This window comes from Myxocyprinus asiaticus, chromosome 50 (genome assembly GCF_019703515.2).
Source record: "Myxocyprinus asiaticus isolate MX2 ecotype Aquarium Trade chromosome 50, UBuf_Myxa_2, whole genome shotgun sequence".
In the NCBI taxonomy this organism is placed as follows: Eukaryota; Metazoa; Chordata; class Actinopteri; order Cypriniformes; family Catostomidae; genus Myxocyprinus; species Myxocyprinus asiaticus.
Window position 1 is genome coordinate 13923186 of NC_059393.1, and position 19691 is coordinate 13942876.

Here is a 19691-nt window from a genome sequence, read left to right on the forward strand (position 1 = left end):
ACATAGTGCATCAGACTAAAATGAACAGAGTAGAACAGACAGAGTAGATGGAACATTAGAATTTTAAATAGGGTGGCAGAGTAACAGAGTAGGTGGAACATTTAGTACAAGATCAGAGAGCATCAGACTAGACAGAACATCTTATAGAATTTCAGATAGGGTGGCAGACAGAGTATCTGATAGAGCAAATAGAACATTTAGTAGAACATCAAATAGAGTGGCACATAGAGCATCAGACTTGAATTAACATGTAGTATAACATCAGAATAGTAGATGGAACATAAGCATAATTTCAAATAGGGTAGGGTGGCAGAGTAACAAATCAGATAGAACAGTTAGTAGAACATCTGATAGAGCGGCACATAGAGCATCAAACTAGAATGAACATATAACAAAACATCAGATCGAGCAGATAGAACGTTAGTATAACTTAAAATAGGATGGCAGTGTAACAGAACAGATAGATAATTTAGTAGAGCAGCAGATAGAGCATCAGATTAGATGGAACATTTAGTAGAATTTCAGATAGGGCGGCAGATAGAGCATCAGAGTAGAGGATCTTGCAGATCATCAGATAAAAGATCAGGTAGTGTAGCAGATAAAATAATAGACTCAGAATGTAGTGGATTATCAGATGTAGCATCTGATAAAATGACACATAGAGCATCAGTTAAAGCGTCCCATAAAGTAGCAGACTCTGAAATATGCATCAGGTAGAGCGTCACATAGATTGGCACATAGAACAGAGACATGGTCTCCGAGTCGAGGAGGAGAGTGTTAATGTTGCATGAGCTGTGTTCAGAGCAGGGAGCAATCTGACTGTTGCATGAGTGACATTGCGTTCTATAAATAGCGCCTGTGTGTATAAGAGCGAGAGAAAGAGAGAGAGAACTAAGAAAGGGAGGAAGAGGGAGGACTTTGTGCTCCACTGCAGTAATTCCTTCATGGTAGCAGCCCAGGGCATGGCAGAAGAGAGGCATGGAGAGAATGAGGAAAGAAAATGAAAGAATGGAAGAGGAAGGAAGAGAGGGTTGGCAATGAGGCAACAATTGCAAAAAGACTGGCTCCTCCAGGCCCACGTCCCTTGCATGTACGCTCCCCGCTTCTCCGCAAGCAGTTGCTGTGGTCTGGTGACACCAATTATATCTTGGCATATATCCTAGTGGCCACTATATCACACTTTCACACCTCTCAAGAGCTAACTACCGCTCCCTCCTACTCGTGCCGGCTTCGGCTGCTGGACACAGTTGTGCTAATAATTGGGAGCTGCTCTATTTGTATCTGTTTTTAATACAAGTGGAGATTGCGGTTGGAACAGGTTATGATCTGTGCGGAGTTAGAAAGGAAATATTTGTACATAGGCGATTGTTTGGTTCTTTCCTTATCGTTTCCATATGCCTCCTTTTGTCTTTTTATTCCTTTTTTTTTCATGGTTTGCTATGATTACGTTTTGGTTTAAAAAACGTAGCAAAGTGAGCAGTACGTTATAGCTATTCTGCGATCACTGTTGCGGCAGTTGACTAAAAAAAAAATGTGGTAGTGGAACCCAATCCCGCTTGCTTGTGCATATGTTTGTGTCTCCAGCGCACAGATGCAGCGGTGATAATTAGCACAGGTGACCTCGGTAGCTGCCGTGTGATAGGTGTGGTCCTGCGAGAGAGGGATGGAGGTGAAGAGGGCTAAACCTTCCCGTACACCCCCCTCCCTCTAGGCACTCCTAATCTGTACCTTGCAGGCCCAGACGCCCAGCCACCTCCTGCAGAGAAAGGAGGAGGAGAGTTTAGGGAGAGAAACACAAAGCTTGTGTGCTGGCGTCTGGCCCGGATCTGCAAATATTTTTATTATTATATTTTCAATAACCCCCATTGCATGGGTCGACTTGTTCAAAGATTTTCACGCGAAACTCCACCGCACCAGCTCCTCTTGGGAGGACACACAAGTGAGAGAGCAAGGTAGGGAGGGAGCAAAGTCGAGGAGTGAGAAAAAAAAGAGAATTTCAAGTTTGGCTGGAAACATCTGAAATGGATGGGTTTGTTTTGAGGGAAGAAGGTGGGAGAATTTCATCAGCCGTTCTTCCACAAAAACCCATTGAATGCCAACTGAATTCGTAGAGAACAGAAAGACTGGCAGAGACTCCAGAGAGTGAGAGTTCCATCAAGGTTAAAAGAACTGGAGGATGTTGCTCAGACTTGTGAGGTACAGGAGTCTTGGGACATAAAGGTGTCCAACACTGTACAGTGTTGTATTCCTGTTGACGTAGACTCCATGGACAGCTTTAACCCAAGTCAGTTTCCATATGATTTATATTTCTAATTAGTTTTTTTATGTTAATGTAACAGTAGCCATGGTTTGGACTAACCAGTTCTTGTTCAGAATTTGGTTACAAAAAAATACCGGAACTGTATGATTTTTGAGACGTTTGGTTCCGTTCACAGTTCTTGAGTTAGCGTTCTTCTACCTCTGCGAACGGAACGCCATACTAAAATATTCTTACATCTATTTTAGTGACACTGCATGCTGCAACACTATTTAGTGTTGGCACATGTAACACAGATATACAACATGTAACCAGTCAAGTCTTATTTTTGAACAAATTACTCTTATTAGCTGGTTCTTTGTAATGAGTCAATCAAAAAGACCTGCAAATCAGTCTTGATCTCACAAGGTAAAATAAACCGAGATCTGTTACTGTGTTATGAGTACTTCAGGCTCATGAGACTTTACTGATTGCTAAGATACACACTTCAGAGTTTAGATTAAATAAATTGTACTTCAATTAAATAATATATTAAAATTTCTAACCAAAAATAGCATTTTTTGTGTTCAACATTATTGTACTGAAAGAGACGTTCATAGAATTTTTAAAGAACTGGAACCGGTAAATGGAATTCCAATCGGAACTTGAATCATTAAATTCCTTTATGCTGCATTCACGTTGTGTCGGAATTACTGTAATTACGAGATGACAACTCTGATCTGTTAACACCCTCGGACTGAGAAATTATTAGTTTCTATGGCAAACGCTCATAACTAAGCCTGTCGCGATTATTAAATAACTGTCTATCACAGTTTGATATTTGAGATAACCACGATTATTAGCCATCTAATTCCAATCACATTTTAATGCCCAAATAAGGGCATTTTAAGCGAATATACTGTATAAATGCCATGAACGGCGCGTTTGTGTGTCATTCAGTTGAACTCCGAGTCCAAGCGTCACTGAGCCGCACCACGGATGTCAACCAGCTCTTGTACGGAAGAGTGCGTGACACGCTACTCAAGCGCTCTGATGCGTGCTCTGTCAGCAGAGACTTGCTATTATTTTTAATAAAAAAATATAATACAACAATGTAAATGTAAAATTGACCAAAACTAAAGCTGACCAAAAAGAGACATATTTTAAGTATTTAGAAATATTTTTATATTTAAAACATTTTTCATGTTATTCATAAGTTTTTAAAATCCCTTTTTTATTATTTATATATTTCAAGTTAAATATGAAAAATGACTTCTTAAGGTGTATGAAGCACACATGCAGGGGAAAAAAGCACACCTTAAGAAATATGACAGTTTTTATGACAATTAATCCTGAAAGCCCTTAAATAGACAATTAATCGTCATAATTGCAATTATTTGTTTGACAATTAAGCCAAATTTCATAATCGTGGCAGCCCTACTTATAATGCCACGTCACGGATGTCAAGTCGGAGCTTAGAATTCCGAGTTCACAACTTTACAACTTACAAGATGGAATCTCGCAATTACAGTAATTCCGACATGACTTCAGTGCACCATTAGGCTATGTCCACACTAATACTTTTTCGTTTGAAAATGCACTAAGTTCACTACGTTTACGCCTGTCATCCACAATGGACCAGCGTTTTCCTCCACCGAAATGGAGTGTTTTGAAAACTCGCTCCATTACAACATACTTTTCTACAGGAAATAACTACATGAAAGGATTTGGTTTAGTGTGACTTCCTTGTTTGCATAATTTGGGGCGAATTCCAATCGAAAGTGATCATCCCTATGCCCTACTCACTCTGAAGGACAGAGGTGTTGATGTGGGCACTCTGAAGGCAACATGGCATTACAGTATGGATGTATCCTTTGCTAACAGACTTGTAAAAGGGCCCTTCATAAAAAAATTATTTTCTAACTTCTGTTTGGGATGACCCTTCAAGGGGCGTCCCCTTCCCAAAGTGCGTTTTGGAAAACGGCCTTGGAATCCTTTCAGAGATCCAAGTACCATTTGGGGTCACACAAGCTTAGCAGTATATTAAAGGGGTAGTTCACCCCAAAATTCCCCCAAAAGTTTTGCTCCAAACATGACTTTCTGTCTAACATGGAACACGAAAAAAGCTGTTAAGGAGAATGACAACCCAGTCACCATTCACTTTCATTGAATTTTTGGGTGAGCTATCCCTTCAAGTATGTTGAGATTGTTAAAAAATTTGACAACTTAAGCTATTTTTTTGATGAAATCTAGATCCTGTTCAGTATGTCTTGTAGGATTTATCGTTATGAGTGACAAATATTATGACAACTGCACTTTTGCACAAAACTCTGAATAATTACTTCCAAAACTAAGAAAAACCATCCCTCCACCCTTCACCTTCAGTAACATGTATTTCTCAATTTCTGTGCCGTTTGCCAAAGAAACGGTCAAAAAAATTTTATGTACTCAGACATAACAATGAAAGTGTTGCTGCTCCATTCTCCATGCTTTGTTTTGCTTGGTGCTTTGTGTCCCGGCAGTCTCTTGGCAGCAGCTACACACTGCCCCCTTTTGGTCAGGAAGCATCCTTGCAACACTTGGACTCCGTGATTTTGCTGTCCTCCATGCCACTGTCCCGCTAGGAATACTATGTGCTGTTCCCTTTCTCGGCAGGAGGGGCTTCTCTTGATGGGCTTGTAGTTCTGTGCCAAGCCGTTATCTCCTTAGCTGGGTAGAAAATGATTTCATTAATTGCTTCATTTAACAGCCCCCCCCCCCTTTACCCAAGACACATACACACACACACACAATCCTGCCCAAGTTGTTCCTCCGTCACTCTAAAGGGATGCATAGCGGGAACATGCTTCTCTGTAAAGGCCATATGCCTCTCCCACTTACCCATAATGGGCTTCATTGAGAGAAATAAAGGGAGGCCTCATGGTGGAGCTCTGTTATAGGGTAGTAATCAGAGGATGAGAAGCCTTTTGCGGGGGGAAAAGATGTCGAATAGGCATGAAAATTATCAAAGACCATCAGCTGTTCTTGGTTAACAGTATGATGTAATGTGACTGCACAGTGCAGTACTAAATAAATGTAGGGTCCATGTAGTACATGTACATTGAACATTGTATCTTGATATGTGTGACTAATTTACCTGCTTCTGTACATTTATTTTTTTAGTGTCTCATTGTCCTGTCTTTTTCCTATCTCTTTATCAGGGCCCGCCCGGATCACAACCATCCCCACATGCACAGCCTCCTCCACACAACCCCAACAACCCCATGATGGGTCCACATGGCCAGGTAAGACCACAGCCCCTTGTTTTCCTGCTCTAACTTCTTCTTTGTCATCACACTTTTGGAATAGACACATGTTGTTGTTGTTTTGGCTAGGCACCAAGTGCTGGTTATAAGACCAGGATATTAAAGTTTACATCACAGGGGAGCACCTGTGGCATACATCTGGCAAACCTGTATCTCACTCACCCTTTCTCTCCTTATCCCTTCATTCTTTCTTTCTTTCGTTCTTGTTTTCTTTCCTGTTTTCTTCCTTTCGCACTCTTTCACTTTCTTTCATACTTTCCTGCACCGCCTTTCATGTTTTCTTTCTTGCACACCTTCTGTCACACTTCGCATTTTCTTTCGAACGTTCACACCTTCTTTAACATTTCATTTTCACTTTTTTGTTTGCACTTCCACGCACTTTCGCACTTTTAATTTACACTCTTTTGCACTTTGTTTAGGACGTTCTTTAACCCTTTCTTTTGCACTTTCATTCTTTCTTTGCCTTTTGCATTTTCAAAAAAAATTTCTTGCACACTTTCACACTTCACATTTTCTTTCACACCTTATTTAACCTTTTGCTCACCCTTTTTGCACGGTCTTTAACTTTTTTGTTTGCACTTCCACGCACTTTTAATTTACACTCTTGCACTTTTTTAGCACGTTCTTTCGCACTTTCTTTCACACTTTCATTCTTTCTTTCCTTCTTGCACATTCACGTTTTCTTTCTTGCACACGCATTTCATGCTTTCACACCTTATTTAACATTTCGTTCACACTTTTTGCACGGTCTTTCACTTTTTTTGCACTTTCACACACTTGCACTTTCTTTAGCACCTCCTTTCGCACTCTTTTGCACTTTATTGAGCATTTTCTTTTGTACTTTTTGCATTCTTTCACATTTTTCTTTCAGAATTTGTCACTTTTGCACTTTCATTCACACTCTTGCACTTTCTTTCGCACTTATTTTGTACTGCTTATCGAATACTGTGCTGTCTGTACTGTTTACTGACCACTATTTTTTGAAAATGTATTATGCAACGATAACCGTTTCAAACAGTAGGAATCTGCATTGTTATCACATGACCTTGCTTCAATTGTCATGCGAAATTTTCATGTTTAATTTGCCGAGTAGCGTCCAGTTATCATCTTGGAAACAACAGTGGTTATCTTTGAACTTTTAATCTAGTCTAACTTTTTGGCAGTCAGATCAAGTAATGTGTCAAGAGAGTATTGAAAATTGAGATAATAAAAATTTAGGCTGATATTACTTCCGGTTCATTCGCCACACTGGAAATGGAAGTTCAGGTCAAACTGTATTTCATGTAGCTCTGTTGTATACTGCACATTTCAAAATGCTAGTTTATCATGGTAGTATTCTATTCCGAACATATCCTCTTATTTTGCTTCTTGATCTTCTTCATGGTTTTTCCAGTGTCCTCCCTAGCTAGAGCACAAAGCAGTACATTACCTCATCTGTTCTCTCTAGAAACACACACACACATACATACACACACACACACACACACACACACACACACACACACACACACACACACACACACACACATTCCTAACAGACAGGGACTATGTTCCCGGATAAATAATGCAAGCTGCGGCCCAGCCTATGAGGAGTGGAGGTTCATCTCTCCCGGACTCAACAGACCCGGTCCCTCCCTGCACCCTGCACTCAGTCCTTCATAGTCCATCAATATCCTATTAATAATGCAACACACACGCACACACAGATAAATACACACAAACATGCCCACACTTGCATGTACACATCCAGGCATAAACACAGGCAAGCACGCAAACACAAATACGCAAACAGCAACACACCCTTCCGTGTACACAAACGTGCTGCAACTTGGACTGAACAAAGACCAACATAGCTGGATTGGACTATTGTGGAATCACTTCTCCACCACATCTACAACTACTGTACCCGTCATCCTCCAAATAGTGGCTCTGATTGTGTACTGAAGCGTGTTTGTTGTTGTCTCGCATTTTACAGGTCCATTCCTTGTATTCACACTAAATATATGTGTGTAATCTAAGAATCAAAGGGGTGGTGTGGTATACTGGTTGAAAATCTGGGCTAATATCCAAAGGGATGAGCTACAGTATTTACACTATTTACACTGTGTACACTGTGCCCTAACCAGGCAGTAAAGCAACAAGTTCTGAAAGCTACCACTTCTGTGTTATTAAGCGTAACAGTCTGGTTCCGAAAGTAAAATCTCATATTGTTTTCCATTGTGGAAAATATTTTTAACGATAACTCACAAACCTTAAAAGACAGACCTACCGTGAGCTCTAATGTTGTTAATCGATGGCAATGAAGCCATCGAAGGTTCTGCTGAATCCATCGGTCCACGTTATCTCGTCTTCCATTTTGATTAGGTTTAAAAAACGGAAATCCTTATGAAAAACTACACTACAAATTAAAGTTTGTAATGTTGTGGTTCACTTTGGAGCCTGTGGGTTTGGTTCATGGCCTAAAACTCCTTTATGAAGGATTTTATGAAATTCCAATGGAAAAAATGAATGGGAAAAAATACTTCTGGAACCAAAACGACTGAAAAAGTGGACGGGCACTGTTGCGCTCTTTTAAACATCAAATATGTTCCAATTGGCTGGGAATGTGTGGCTTCACGTGGCATTTTTGATTTTATTGTGAACGGACAAATTACTTGTCGCAGGAACCTTTACTGTTCCTTTGCTCATCACATTGTGCCTGGTTAAAAAATGGTGTTACCCATCTCTTCGTTTGTCTCTTTCACAACCCCTCTCTTCCCGTCTGGTTTCTCTTCACTCTGTCTGTCTTCTTTCTGTATATTCTTGTTTAAAATACAGCACATTTCCACCAAACTCGTCATCTTAGGGAGATCTAGTATTTATGTGGTCCTTCCTTCAACCTCAAACACAGTGTCTTTTCTGTAGTGTGATTTTGCCCCCTGCTGGTTGCTTTTGTGCCACGCATCATACATCCTGTGCTTCCTTTTCTCCTGGTTCACATTTGTGAAGTGTCTCTAGACTAATTACTACTGGACTTCTAACAATCTTTAATGCAATCTTCAATTGAGCATTTCCTGTTGAACAAAAAATGTTCTGTTCATACTCTAAGACACTTTTGGAGCATTACATACAATCATCAACAGACAATTTCTTTTAGGTATGTCAGAGTTCGTCTACATTTGCTGAAAGTCTATTGAGTCAGCAAATTTATCGGAATGCTTTGCAAAGCACTAGCAGTATTCAGATTTTAGATAAGCTAACTATTTACAGATGTCGCTTAAAATATTGGTACCCTCGTGTTTTATGTATATAATGCACCATATTTGTTTCATTCATTTCTGTAGTGGAGTGAAACATAAAAACAAAAAAGCAGTGAAAAGAATTGAAATATAATTTTTGTAGTACTAAAGACATGCTTTTGACTGCCTGTATATGCTTTGCAAAGGTTTGTAGTGGTGCCGCCTTACACTTTGTCTTTTGATTGACAGCTTTTCTGTTCTCTCCTCATAGCCTTTCATGTCTCCACGGTACCCAGGTGGACCTCGCCCTTCACTCCGCATGCCAAATCAGGTACTGACCCCGCCCCCTCAACCAAATGTTTTTTGCAGTTCTTCAGTTTTAGGTATTGCTATTCCTGTTTTCTTAGAACTATGCCTCAGTTTTATAACTCTTTCTCTCTCCCAGCCTCCTGTTGGAGTCCCAGGGTCACAGCCACTCCTGCCAAACAGTTTGGATCCAACCAGACCGCAAGGTGCAATATCCATTTAAAACCAGGAGACTTTTGTTTTTTCCTATTAAGAGTTCTTTGCATTGCTAAAGGACATTTAAAATGACTGTAATTCCTCTACCACATCAGGACATCCAAACATGGGCGGCCCTATGAGGATGAACCCCCCCAGAGGAATGGGAGGCATGGGCCCACAGGTTGGCTGGCATTCTTGTCAATCAAACTCAGTCATACTTAGATATTGTACATAGTCCAATGTTGATTACATGCAGATAATGGTGCAAATGCTTTATTGTAGATTAAGTACAGCTGCTGAATTCTTATGTGTATGAGCTCATTTATATTTGTAGGTACATATTAGTTATAGTGTTATATATCTCTGTGTTTGTAGAACTACGGCGGTGGAATGAGGCCTCCTCTGAACTCTCTCGGCGGACCTGGAATGCCTGGCATGAACATGTGAGTCTCTGCCACAGCGTACACACCCACTGTCTATGCTACACTTCACACGTTTACTTAGCTATCTAAATGAGGACATACCATAGACCTCTTCTGTGGTTTATATTAAAGGCTGGTTATAGTTAACTAATCATATCCCCGACCATTTCTCTCAAATTTAACGTTTGCATTCTTAATAACTTCGGGGGGGGGGGGACGACATTATTTATGAATCATTTTTACCTTTGGGACGTCCTAAAGGTAGGTTTTGTCAGATTTAGCTAAGTAATCGCACACATACACATTGATGCTTAACACTTTCTCTCTCTTTGTCAGGGGTCCGGGAGGTCGAGGGCCTTGGCCTAACCCTAACGCAAACTCGGTGAGTGCCCCTTTCAAAATAGTAAAAGAATTGCAAAAACCACAGTTGTTTCATCTGAAATTGGTCCAAAAACTTCTACTTTCTCTCCCCTCAGATAGCATACTCATCCTCATCACCAGGAAACTATGTGGTGAGTCGTAAGCACAAGAGTTTGTCCAACTAACTCTTTCTGCTCTTCCAAAAATGTTCTTTGAGAGTAATCATTTGCTATTCTCATCTCGCAGGGGCCTCCAGGAGGTGGCGGACCCCCAGGAACCCCCATCATGCCAAGCCCAGGAGGTCAGTTTGGTTTCACTTAAACCATTGGATTTTGCTGGATTCATATCCGGAATTTCATTTCAGCCTTTTTTTAACTTCATAATAATAGCTGAGAAATTACGTAGGTGACAGAAGATTAGCTTAAAGGAATAGTTCACCCAAAAATGAAAAATCTCTCATGATTTACTCACCCTCATGCCATCCATGATGTGTATGACTTTCTTTCTTCTGTAGAACACACATTAAGATTTTTATAAGAATATTTCAGCTCTGTAGGTCTGGTAAAGACGCTGGCTACCACCCCTGGAGTTCGCTAGTTTGAAACCCAGGGTGTGCTGAGTGACTCCAGCCAGGTCTCCTAAGCAACCAAATTGGCCCAGTTGCTAGGGAGGGTAGAGTCACATGGGGTAACCTCCTCGTGATCGTTATAATGTGGTTCGTTCTCGGTGGGGTGCGTGGTGAGTTGAGCGTGGTTGCCGCGGCGGATGGTGTGTAGCCACGTGATAAGATGCGTGGATTGACGATCTCAGACACGGAGGCAACTGGGATTCGTCCTCCGCCACCCGGACTGAGGTGAATCACTACGCGACCACAAGGACTTAAAAGTACATTGGGAATTGGGCATTCCAAATTGGGAGAAAAAAAAAAAAAAGAGAAAGTGAAAGTGCCTTCACTTTTGGTACCCATTCACTTGCCTATGGACCTACAAAGCAGAGATATTCTTCTAAAAATCTTCATTTTAGTTTAGCAGAAGAAAGAAAGTCACACACATCTGGGATGGCATGAGGGTGAGTAAATGATGAGAGAATTAAAATTTTGGGGTGAACTAACCCTTTAAAATGTGAAGCTCTTGTTTTGGAAAGCACTGTGTTAATATATCCACTCAATTTTGCTTGTCAGTGAAATTTTTCTGAGCAAAATATCTTGCACGCAGTTTTTGATCCAAGCAAGAGCTCTTCTTGAAACGTAATCTGTTTTCTCGTAGACTCAACAAATTCTAGTGAAAACATCTACACGATGATGAATCCAATTGGCCCTGGTGGCAACAGACCGAATGTAAGTTGACAGTCGTCACTTTTCATATAAAATGAGTATCTGATTCACAAAAATCTTCTTAAGTGTAAAATTTCAGGTTTTAGGATAAATTATATGAAATTTGTAGGAGGGTATCTAGCTATAAACTTTGATGGTTAATCAAAGAAGTTAAGAACATTCTTAAGTCTTTCAGGAATGCAAAGTATTCTTAAAAATATAAAAATATAGTATTTTAAAAATTAAATACAATATTTTTGATAAAGATTTTATATTAATTTAAAATATTTATGAAGTTATAGTAGAAGAATAATTTTATTCTGAAGGATATTTCGTTAATCTGGCCCCTGGTGTGTATTATCGCTGTCCTGGATGGGACTAATTTGTTGTCTATATTTGTAGTTCCCAATGGGTCCGGGGCCTGACGGTCCAATGGGTGGAATGGGATCGATGGAGCCACACCATATGAATGGTTCTTTAGGTGAGACTTTGTTATGCAAGTAGCTAATTTGTACAAGTTTGAAATAACGAAAATGTCCGAAGTGTCTGTGGAAACAATAATCATTGTCGTTTGCTGTAATTCCAGGCTCGGGTGATATGGACGGGTTGCCAAAGGTGAGAACTTACATTTGCGTGAATTTCACATTTTCATTAATAATAATAAAAAAAGCAATTCACTTTTATTTCATAAATATTTCCTGCCGAAATCACTAATGATCATCGCTTGCTCCTGTCTCTGGGCTTCTAGAACTCTCCGAATAACATGGCAGGGATGAACAACCCCCCAGGGACTCCACGGGACGATGGGGAGTTGGCAGGCAACTTCTTAAACCCATTCCAAAGTGAAAGTGTAAGTATACATCACGTCAACCCACTGCATTTCTCTCCTGCCTCTCGTCACCTGAAACCACCTCGCTTAGTTCTGGAAATTTTTGTTTCTTGTCAGGACATTTCAAGTTAGTTCAGAAACAAACTCTACGCAAGTATGCAAATGCTTGGCTAACGCATTGTAAGCGCATGTTCCTGTTGCACATAACGCGTGTTCTGAACTGAATGTCGATAGTCGATCGAACGTCAACCAGATGTTAATGGCTAACTTAAACTCCCTGCAAGATTGTATTCAAGCTGTTGTTCCTCAATGGCAGTAGTTAACCTGAAGAAGAAAACTGAATTTATAAGACTAGAGAAATTCTACATTCTACAGTAATGGCCACTATAGCGCCCCTTGTGGTGATGCTGAGAAAGCAACACATACTTGCGCAGCATTATGAATTGTGTTCTGACACATTTCGGAACGCAGCAGCATGCGAATTGAGATTGAATAGCTAGAGGTGTTTGCTTTTACGTAGCTACGTAGAATATTACGGATATCGTGCCCCCTGATCGTTCACAGATTTCCTAAAAATATCTGGCTTTAATCTGATCCGACTTTACGCAATTGCTAGAAGATTTGTACGTACTTAAAATCACGTAAAAAAACAAGCTGTGGTTGGCCGTTTCATGCCAGACGGCCACATCCTGTTTTAAGTGGGCTGTTCTTGGTCAGAATAATAATCTGCAAATTAGACCAGACTTTATGGTGATAGTCAAAATTGTATGTTTATAGTTTGACGAATGATGATACAATGTAGACGATTGAGATCTTTCTCACCAGTGACCTCAGTTTCTGTAATGATGTTGTTGGATTGCCATGAACTGTTATTACACGTAATTTCCCATTGTCTTGCACAGTGGGGAATTTTCAATATTTCAGGAGCATTTTCATTGACTCATCTTTGTCCCTCCACCATCCCCTTGCCCCTTTCTCTTTTCTCGTTGCAGTATTCACCCAACATGACAATGAGTGTGTGATTTTATTTTATTTTATTTTATTTTTTTATGTTTTCTTTTTTTTTTTAACCCCTCGCCAAACTCCTCCTTCCCATTCCCCCCCTCTGTGCTGCGTCTGGCATGTTTATTTGCTCGATCTTGACCCCTTTTCCTCCACAACACTCTGGGCTGGTGTGGTGACGCCCTCTAGCCAGTTGGCATGGCTGCAGAACGAAGGACTCATGCTAGAATCAGCCACCAGAAGCTGGTGCAGTGATGTGGACTGGACGGATGCAGGCTTCGGACCCGCCCTGCCTGTCGGACTTCGTCACTGGGTCGGGACAATAAGGGCCCCCCCGATAGAACCACCATATTTGTATGCGTGTATGTGGGACTGTGCCAGGAAAACTTTTCATTACAAGCTGCTCATCAGCATTAAGACTGGTGGCTGTATTTCAGTCCTGTTTTATCATTGTTTTTTTCTTCATCTTTTTTTATCGGCAATTAGAGACTGAGGCTAGTGGCGGTCCAATGTTTGATTGCTTTGTACATTTTAAAACGTAAAAAGCTAAACTGGTGATACGCTGGGGGCAGCAATGGTCTCATTACAATATATTTGTATATTATTGATAATATTATTGTTATAATTTTCATAATTGATATTGCTATGATGATGATGTACTCATAATTTTATGGATTTTCCTGTAAAGGGCACATTTGTATTTCAACAACATCGATAACATACTAAGCACATATTCAGAAATGCACAATGACACTTCTGTTTACATGATTTTAGGTATTTGTTTGTTTCTTTGTTTTACTTGTTTTGTCAAATGTCTATTTGCATATACCTCTTCCTTTGTTCTACATTGAACTGATGTCATCACTACCAGAGTACCGTACCGAGATGTACAATCTCAATTTTGTCTGTCAAAGAAATGGCTTCTAATACGATTACAATCACTGGTTTAATACACCTAGTTGGCACTGTTGTAGTTCACCCAAAACTGACATTTGTCATTATTTACTCATACCCATCCTGTTCCAAACCATATGAATTTGTTTCTTCATTGGAACACTAGTAAATTGGGTTTGGAAAGACAATGACAGAATTTCCATTTTGGGGTGAACTATTCCTTTAAATAATTGGAATATAGTTATGCATTTTTTCAAAATCTAGGAAGCCCTGCTCATAATGCATATTGTTATCTTTTGATATGTCATCCTCATTTGGGCTTTAGCGTGTAGCGTTCAAGGGTTACTTTGCATTAACTGCCATTGATCCATTTCAGCATAGCATATTGATCCGTTCTTGCCTTGGTCACAAATGGTCATTCATAATAAATACATTTTACCATCCATTTTAGCTCATTTACTGCCTATAGTTGCAAGATATCATTCGTGGTCATTGTGATTTTTGCCACTACGTGTTTGCCACCATGTTGTTTTGCAAGTCTTTTAGATTATTACCCATGTGTTTGTAAAAGTAGTTGGAATAAGCAGACTGCTCTTACAAGCACAAGTTTCCTTGTGCTCTATAGTCCCATGTCTGTAAATATAACTTTTTGGTCATGGACCTTATTGGTATTTTCAATACACTACTTGTCTGTGAAGCTCATGTGTGGTCCCATGTCTTTCTTCAAATGAGGTTGCGTTCAGCTGCCAAACACTGAGATTGCAGTCTCTCTTTACTGTACAATATGACTGTTTTGATAACATGTCAAAAATGATAGAGGGTGCATCTTACGAAACATGTCTGGGTCACTTTTAAACTCAAAATATTTTTCATTTTCCAAGTCTGTTTTTCGGACCATTAAAGGAAGATTCTGGCCTGGGTTCAGTACAAGTCAAGCTCAATCGAGAGCGTTTGTGGCATAGTGTTGATTACCACAAAAAATAATTTCGACTCGTCCCTCCTTTTCTTTTAAAAATGCAAAAATCTGGGTTACAGTGAGGCACTTACAATGGAAGTGAATGGGGCCAATCTTTGAACATTAAGATATTAATTGTTTTAAAATTATAGCCACAAGACATAAACAGTATGCATGTTAACATCATTTAAGTGTGATAAAGTTACATACTAAACTTTTCTGTGTAAAGTTAACCAATTTTACAACTTTGTTGCCATGATGATGAAACACCGTAAACCTGAAAACCCTAAAATGTCTGTAAAAACCTTAACAACATTACAGCTCAAATAATACGCAAGTTTTAACAGAATAATTAATACAAGTGCTTTTATAAAATTATGAGCTTCACATTTCTGCCATTAAACAAACCATTGTAAGTGCCTTAAGAAAAGGAGGGACGAGTCTAAATGAATTTTTGTGGCAATTAACATTATGCCTAAAATGCCGCTGATTAAACATAACTTGTATTGAACTCTGAATATTCCTTAGAGCACCAGTTTTTCTTTTCTTTTTTCTTTTTTTTTTTTTTGCATTGTGACATTATTAGATGTTGACGTTTCTAATAACGTAATGTTTTAAAGTGTTGTATCAGAGTAAAAAGAAATAAAGCAATTTTTTAAATTAAAATATGCATGTGAAGGCAATACAACAAATACTACAATTATGTGTAAATACTAATTAAATAATGTATCTTTTTTTTTCCGCTTGATTGATTTCCGTGCTTGATTGTCACGGAAATACTGTCACATTGCAAAACAAATCTTAAATGCTTATACTTTCTCTTGATTTGGGGGTAGAATATGACCTGGACTTGTCCTTGACAGGTTTCACAAGATTCATATTGACTGGAATTCAAAGATGTACAAATCTCATTGAAAGATTTGTAACCTCATTAAAACAACCATTTCATACGTACAATTACTTTCATCGCAGGATCATCAGTCATCGTGGGACACTCAAAATCGCACATTTCTTGATGGTTAAATTGAACACTCAAAGTCCTTTTCAAGGTTTCTATATTTACCAGTTAAAATACTTTAGTCCTATGACTGTATTAAATGTATGCTGTAAGTTTGGCCATAGGAAAGAACTAGGATCATTCTCCTGTCAAGCTTTGGAGGGCTGTGGAGTGATATTCATGGCTATCTTCAGTTTGACTGGTACGAAGCCCCTGTCCTCACCCTTTAACGTGTCCACAACTTTTACTGACCCCCCCAACCACATTATTTACTGTAAATATTGTAAAAAGCATTTTGATATCATTGACATGTTTTGATATGTCAGTCACAACCAATGAGTACAGCTGAAAGTAAGTTATAAAAGAATGATTGTTTTTGTATTTTAAAGAGATGCTTTTGCTGTAGAAATGCAGATTGATGGTCACCTGTAGTGTAAATTATGTAAGACAATAGGTATATGCATTATTTCCTTGAAAATAACAATCAAAGCTTAAATTACTCACAAATTTGGTTGTTGTGAAGAAAATGGCTAGTGTGGTTGTTGTAAATAAGTTGCTGCTCACATAATTTTGTGATTTATGAACAGTACAGAAAGAGATAACAGATGTGATTAAAGAGCTTTATGAGTCTTTTTCTAGCAAGTTACATTTTAGGACACAGCCACACCAACCATACTATCCATAGTATGGATAGCAACGAAGCTATCAAAAAGTATGGTTCCCAATTCATAAAATGAATGGGCATTTTAGAAATTTCTGCCATTTTACATAAAGTCGAGGGACCTGAAGTAATTATTTTCAATACTGAGCAAAGAGGAAAATGTGTCTGCTTGCTATTCAAATTGAATTGCTTAGTTTCTTACTGATCCACTTTCAGTCCTTTATTTTACATTTGTTGGCCATCTCTGCACTTCTGTTTTTATGTATTATACTGTAACATTAGGAATTAGTTTTGAGAGGGAAATGTGTATTTTGGAGCAGGGAGGGTGTGGCAGAAATTCAGTAATTTTCATTGTCCTTTCTTGCAACATGACATTATTTAATATGAAGCAGTCTGTCCCATTGAGTTTGCTTTGTATTTCATTGTAGGGTAGCTCAGATCTTTTTCCTAGGGCTTTAGGTATCTTGTGTAGTTAAATATGTCCTTTGTATTTTTCTTTATATTGTAAAGTTTCTTTAGACTGAAAAAAACACATGAAAATTTGCTTATCAGCAAAGAAATGATTGCATCAATAATAAATGTAATTTAATATTTTATGCGTTTCAGGTTTTTTTTTTTTTTTTTTTTTTAAATCTAATTGCTTGGAAATTAATCCCCTGGGGGTGTTAAAGAAGTAAATACATAAGCTCAAATTATAGGTAAAAGTATTAATACAAAACAAAAATATAGTGAGGGAAAATAAATACAATATACTATTAGGCCTCAACAATGTGCAATAAAGTATTTAAAAGCGTTCTTGTGCAAAGATTAACCGCCTTGCATGAGTAACTAGTATTGTCTAGTTGGTAGCCTATCAGACATAAATGCTAACTTAGTGGTGCACTCAGTACTTTCTTCCACATTAAAAAGGTTTTACCCCTTAAGAAATTAATAGTAATTTTAAAACATAAAATAATGACCACACTCATGAAATGAGTACTCCAGTCATATCAGTTACCTTATAAAAGCTGTTTTATTACTGCATGGAGAGGGTCCCCTCATGGGGGCCAAGGACGTACCAGCCACGGGGGACATAGGGGCACATCGGGGCACATCCCCTGCACTCTTTAAAAAGGTGATTTTTGTCCCCCACACTCTTTAAAAAGGTTTTCCAAGGTAAACCCATACTGAGTCCAAATGGTGGATTTGTATACAGTATTCTTTGCGTTTTGTTACTTTGGGCTGACTGAGCAACCATCCAGCCAATCACAGGTCAGTTTCATGAGCCGAAACAACCCTTACGTAATAGGTCGTCAGTAGATAGTCTAATCAACACGGCTCCGTTCATTTCTACAAAGTTGCTTTCAACACAGCTCATTTATTCATGTTTTTATTGGCATTGATGTTGATCTAAATTAATAATGTAGAGATGAGGAACACACAAACATAGTTATTTATCAGCATATTGTTCATGATTGGCAGCATTATGTGAAATGTACAAAAACAAAGGACAGTCTTTCTTTTAAGCACACATTGTAAGTGATGTTTATTAGTGATCGACCGATATGGGTTTTTTTAATGGCCGATGCCGATATCCAGAGAGCAGGGTGGCCAATAGGCCGATACTATGGATGTGCCCGAAGTCAAATACCTTATTCGAAAGGCACAAATAATGATTTAAAAATGAATAACGGATTAATCCGTATATTATAAAAAATATTTCAGTGATTTCAGATCGGATGGCAACGGTCTAGACTCAGTTTGTGCACATCTGGAGCTTATCAAGTATAATATTAAGATACAACATCATATACACATTCCACTTCTTGAAATGTCTATGTTAATGTATCACACGATTCGCACGTGATTCCCATGTATTCATTTATAGCCTAAACCTGAGCATGATGTTAAATTCCTCACCTAAAGTGATGATTTCACGTCAGAGCTCGTCTATCCATCTCTTAATGTTGACAACATTTATATTCACATCAGCGATTAAGGTAATTATCTGGTCAAGACTTTATTCTGAAAAAAGTTAAAATACTCTGTAAAGGTTTAAATGCTCCATAGAGTATTCATCTATTCGGAATATTCCTCCTCATGTAAAACGAAGAAACTGAAACTTGCTCTGTCTTTTTTCTTTTTCTTCTTCTTTAAACTGTGCTACCTCTAGTAAAGCGCTATATAAATTTTACATTGTTATTATTATTATTATTATTATTATTATTTAACTAAATAAAGGTGTTTTATCGTAAAAATTCCTGATAGATTATGGAACTTTCACCTGTTTGTAGGCTATTCTGATTTTATTTTCACTTCTTTTAATGTTTGAAATTGTATTTATTATTCACTGCAAAATGTGTGTTTGAAATTTCACATTTGGCTTAACACCTCCTGCCTTCAGAATAATGTTGTTATACATGCACAGACAAACAAAAATTCTGTTTCATGCAGATATTAATATAAAAAAATCTCCTGAGAGTTTAAACGGCCTGGATCGCCTGCTTGGATTGTCATGGACTGACCATCATGATTTGTGAATCAGAGGAACTTTTGATCCTGATACTGAAGTTTTGATACTGGCTGATAGAATACACGCTTCAGAGGAAGATATTACTATAGATGAGCGCTCGACGGGAAGAAAACTAGATTTTCGTGAGGTTCGTGAATTACATCTGTTTAAACGAGATATGTGCATATGTGCATAAGTTTTATTGATATTTGCCTTTTATCATTAGACAAGAAAGTTAAAGGTGACAGGGAACTGTAGAGAAGTGTCTGTTAGAATACACGCTTTAGAGGTAAATAAATGAGAGCTCCACAGGACGCTGGATCTGCTGAAGTTGTGTGAAGTTGGTTTATTACATCTGTTTAAACGAGATATGTGCATATTTGCAGACAGTATATGATATTAGTTTTATTGATATTTGCCTTTTTCTCATTAGACAAGACAGTTAAAAGTTACAGGGAACTGTTGAGGAGAGAGAGGGAGAATGAAACAGGTAGGCACTTTAACA

The 19691-nt window shown here is 38.5% G+C and overlaps 1 protein-coding gene across 1 annotated transcript in view; it reads left to right on the forward strand.

Moving 5' to 3' along the window:
* LOC127439304 (single-stranded DNA-binding protein 3-like) overlaps window positions 1–17253 on the forward strand; it is a 110107-nt gene extending 92854 nt beyond the window's left edge. The window contains exons 6-18 of the mRNA XM_051695558.1: window positions 5437–5520; window positions 9031–9090; window positions 9205–9271; window positions 9377–9444; window positions 9639–9706; window positions 10022–10067; window positions 10162–10197; window positions 10292–10346; window positions 11311–11381; window positions 11760–11838; window positions 11944–11972; window positions 12106–12207; window positions 13179–17253. Coding sequence (XP_051551518.1) covers window positions 5437–5520; window positions 9031–9090; window positions 9205–9271; window positions 9377–9444; window positions 9639–9706; window positions 10022–10067; window positions 10162–10197; window positions 10292–10346; window positions 11311–11381; window positions 11760–11838; window positions 11944–11972; window positions 12106–12207; window positions 13179–13208 — 795 coding nt within the window. The 3' untranslated portion in view covers window positions 13209–17253. The remainder of the gene's footprint in view (window positions 1–5436; window positions 5521–9030; window positions 9091–9204; window positions 9272–9376; window positions 9445–9638; window positions 9707–10021; window positions 10068–10161; window positions 10198–10291; window positions 10347–11310; window positions 11382–11759; window positions 11839–11943; window positions 11973–12105; window positions 12208–13178) is intronic.
* The last annotated feature ends 2438 nt before the right edge of the window (window positions 17254–19691 follow it).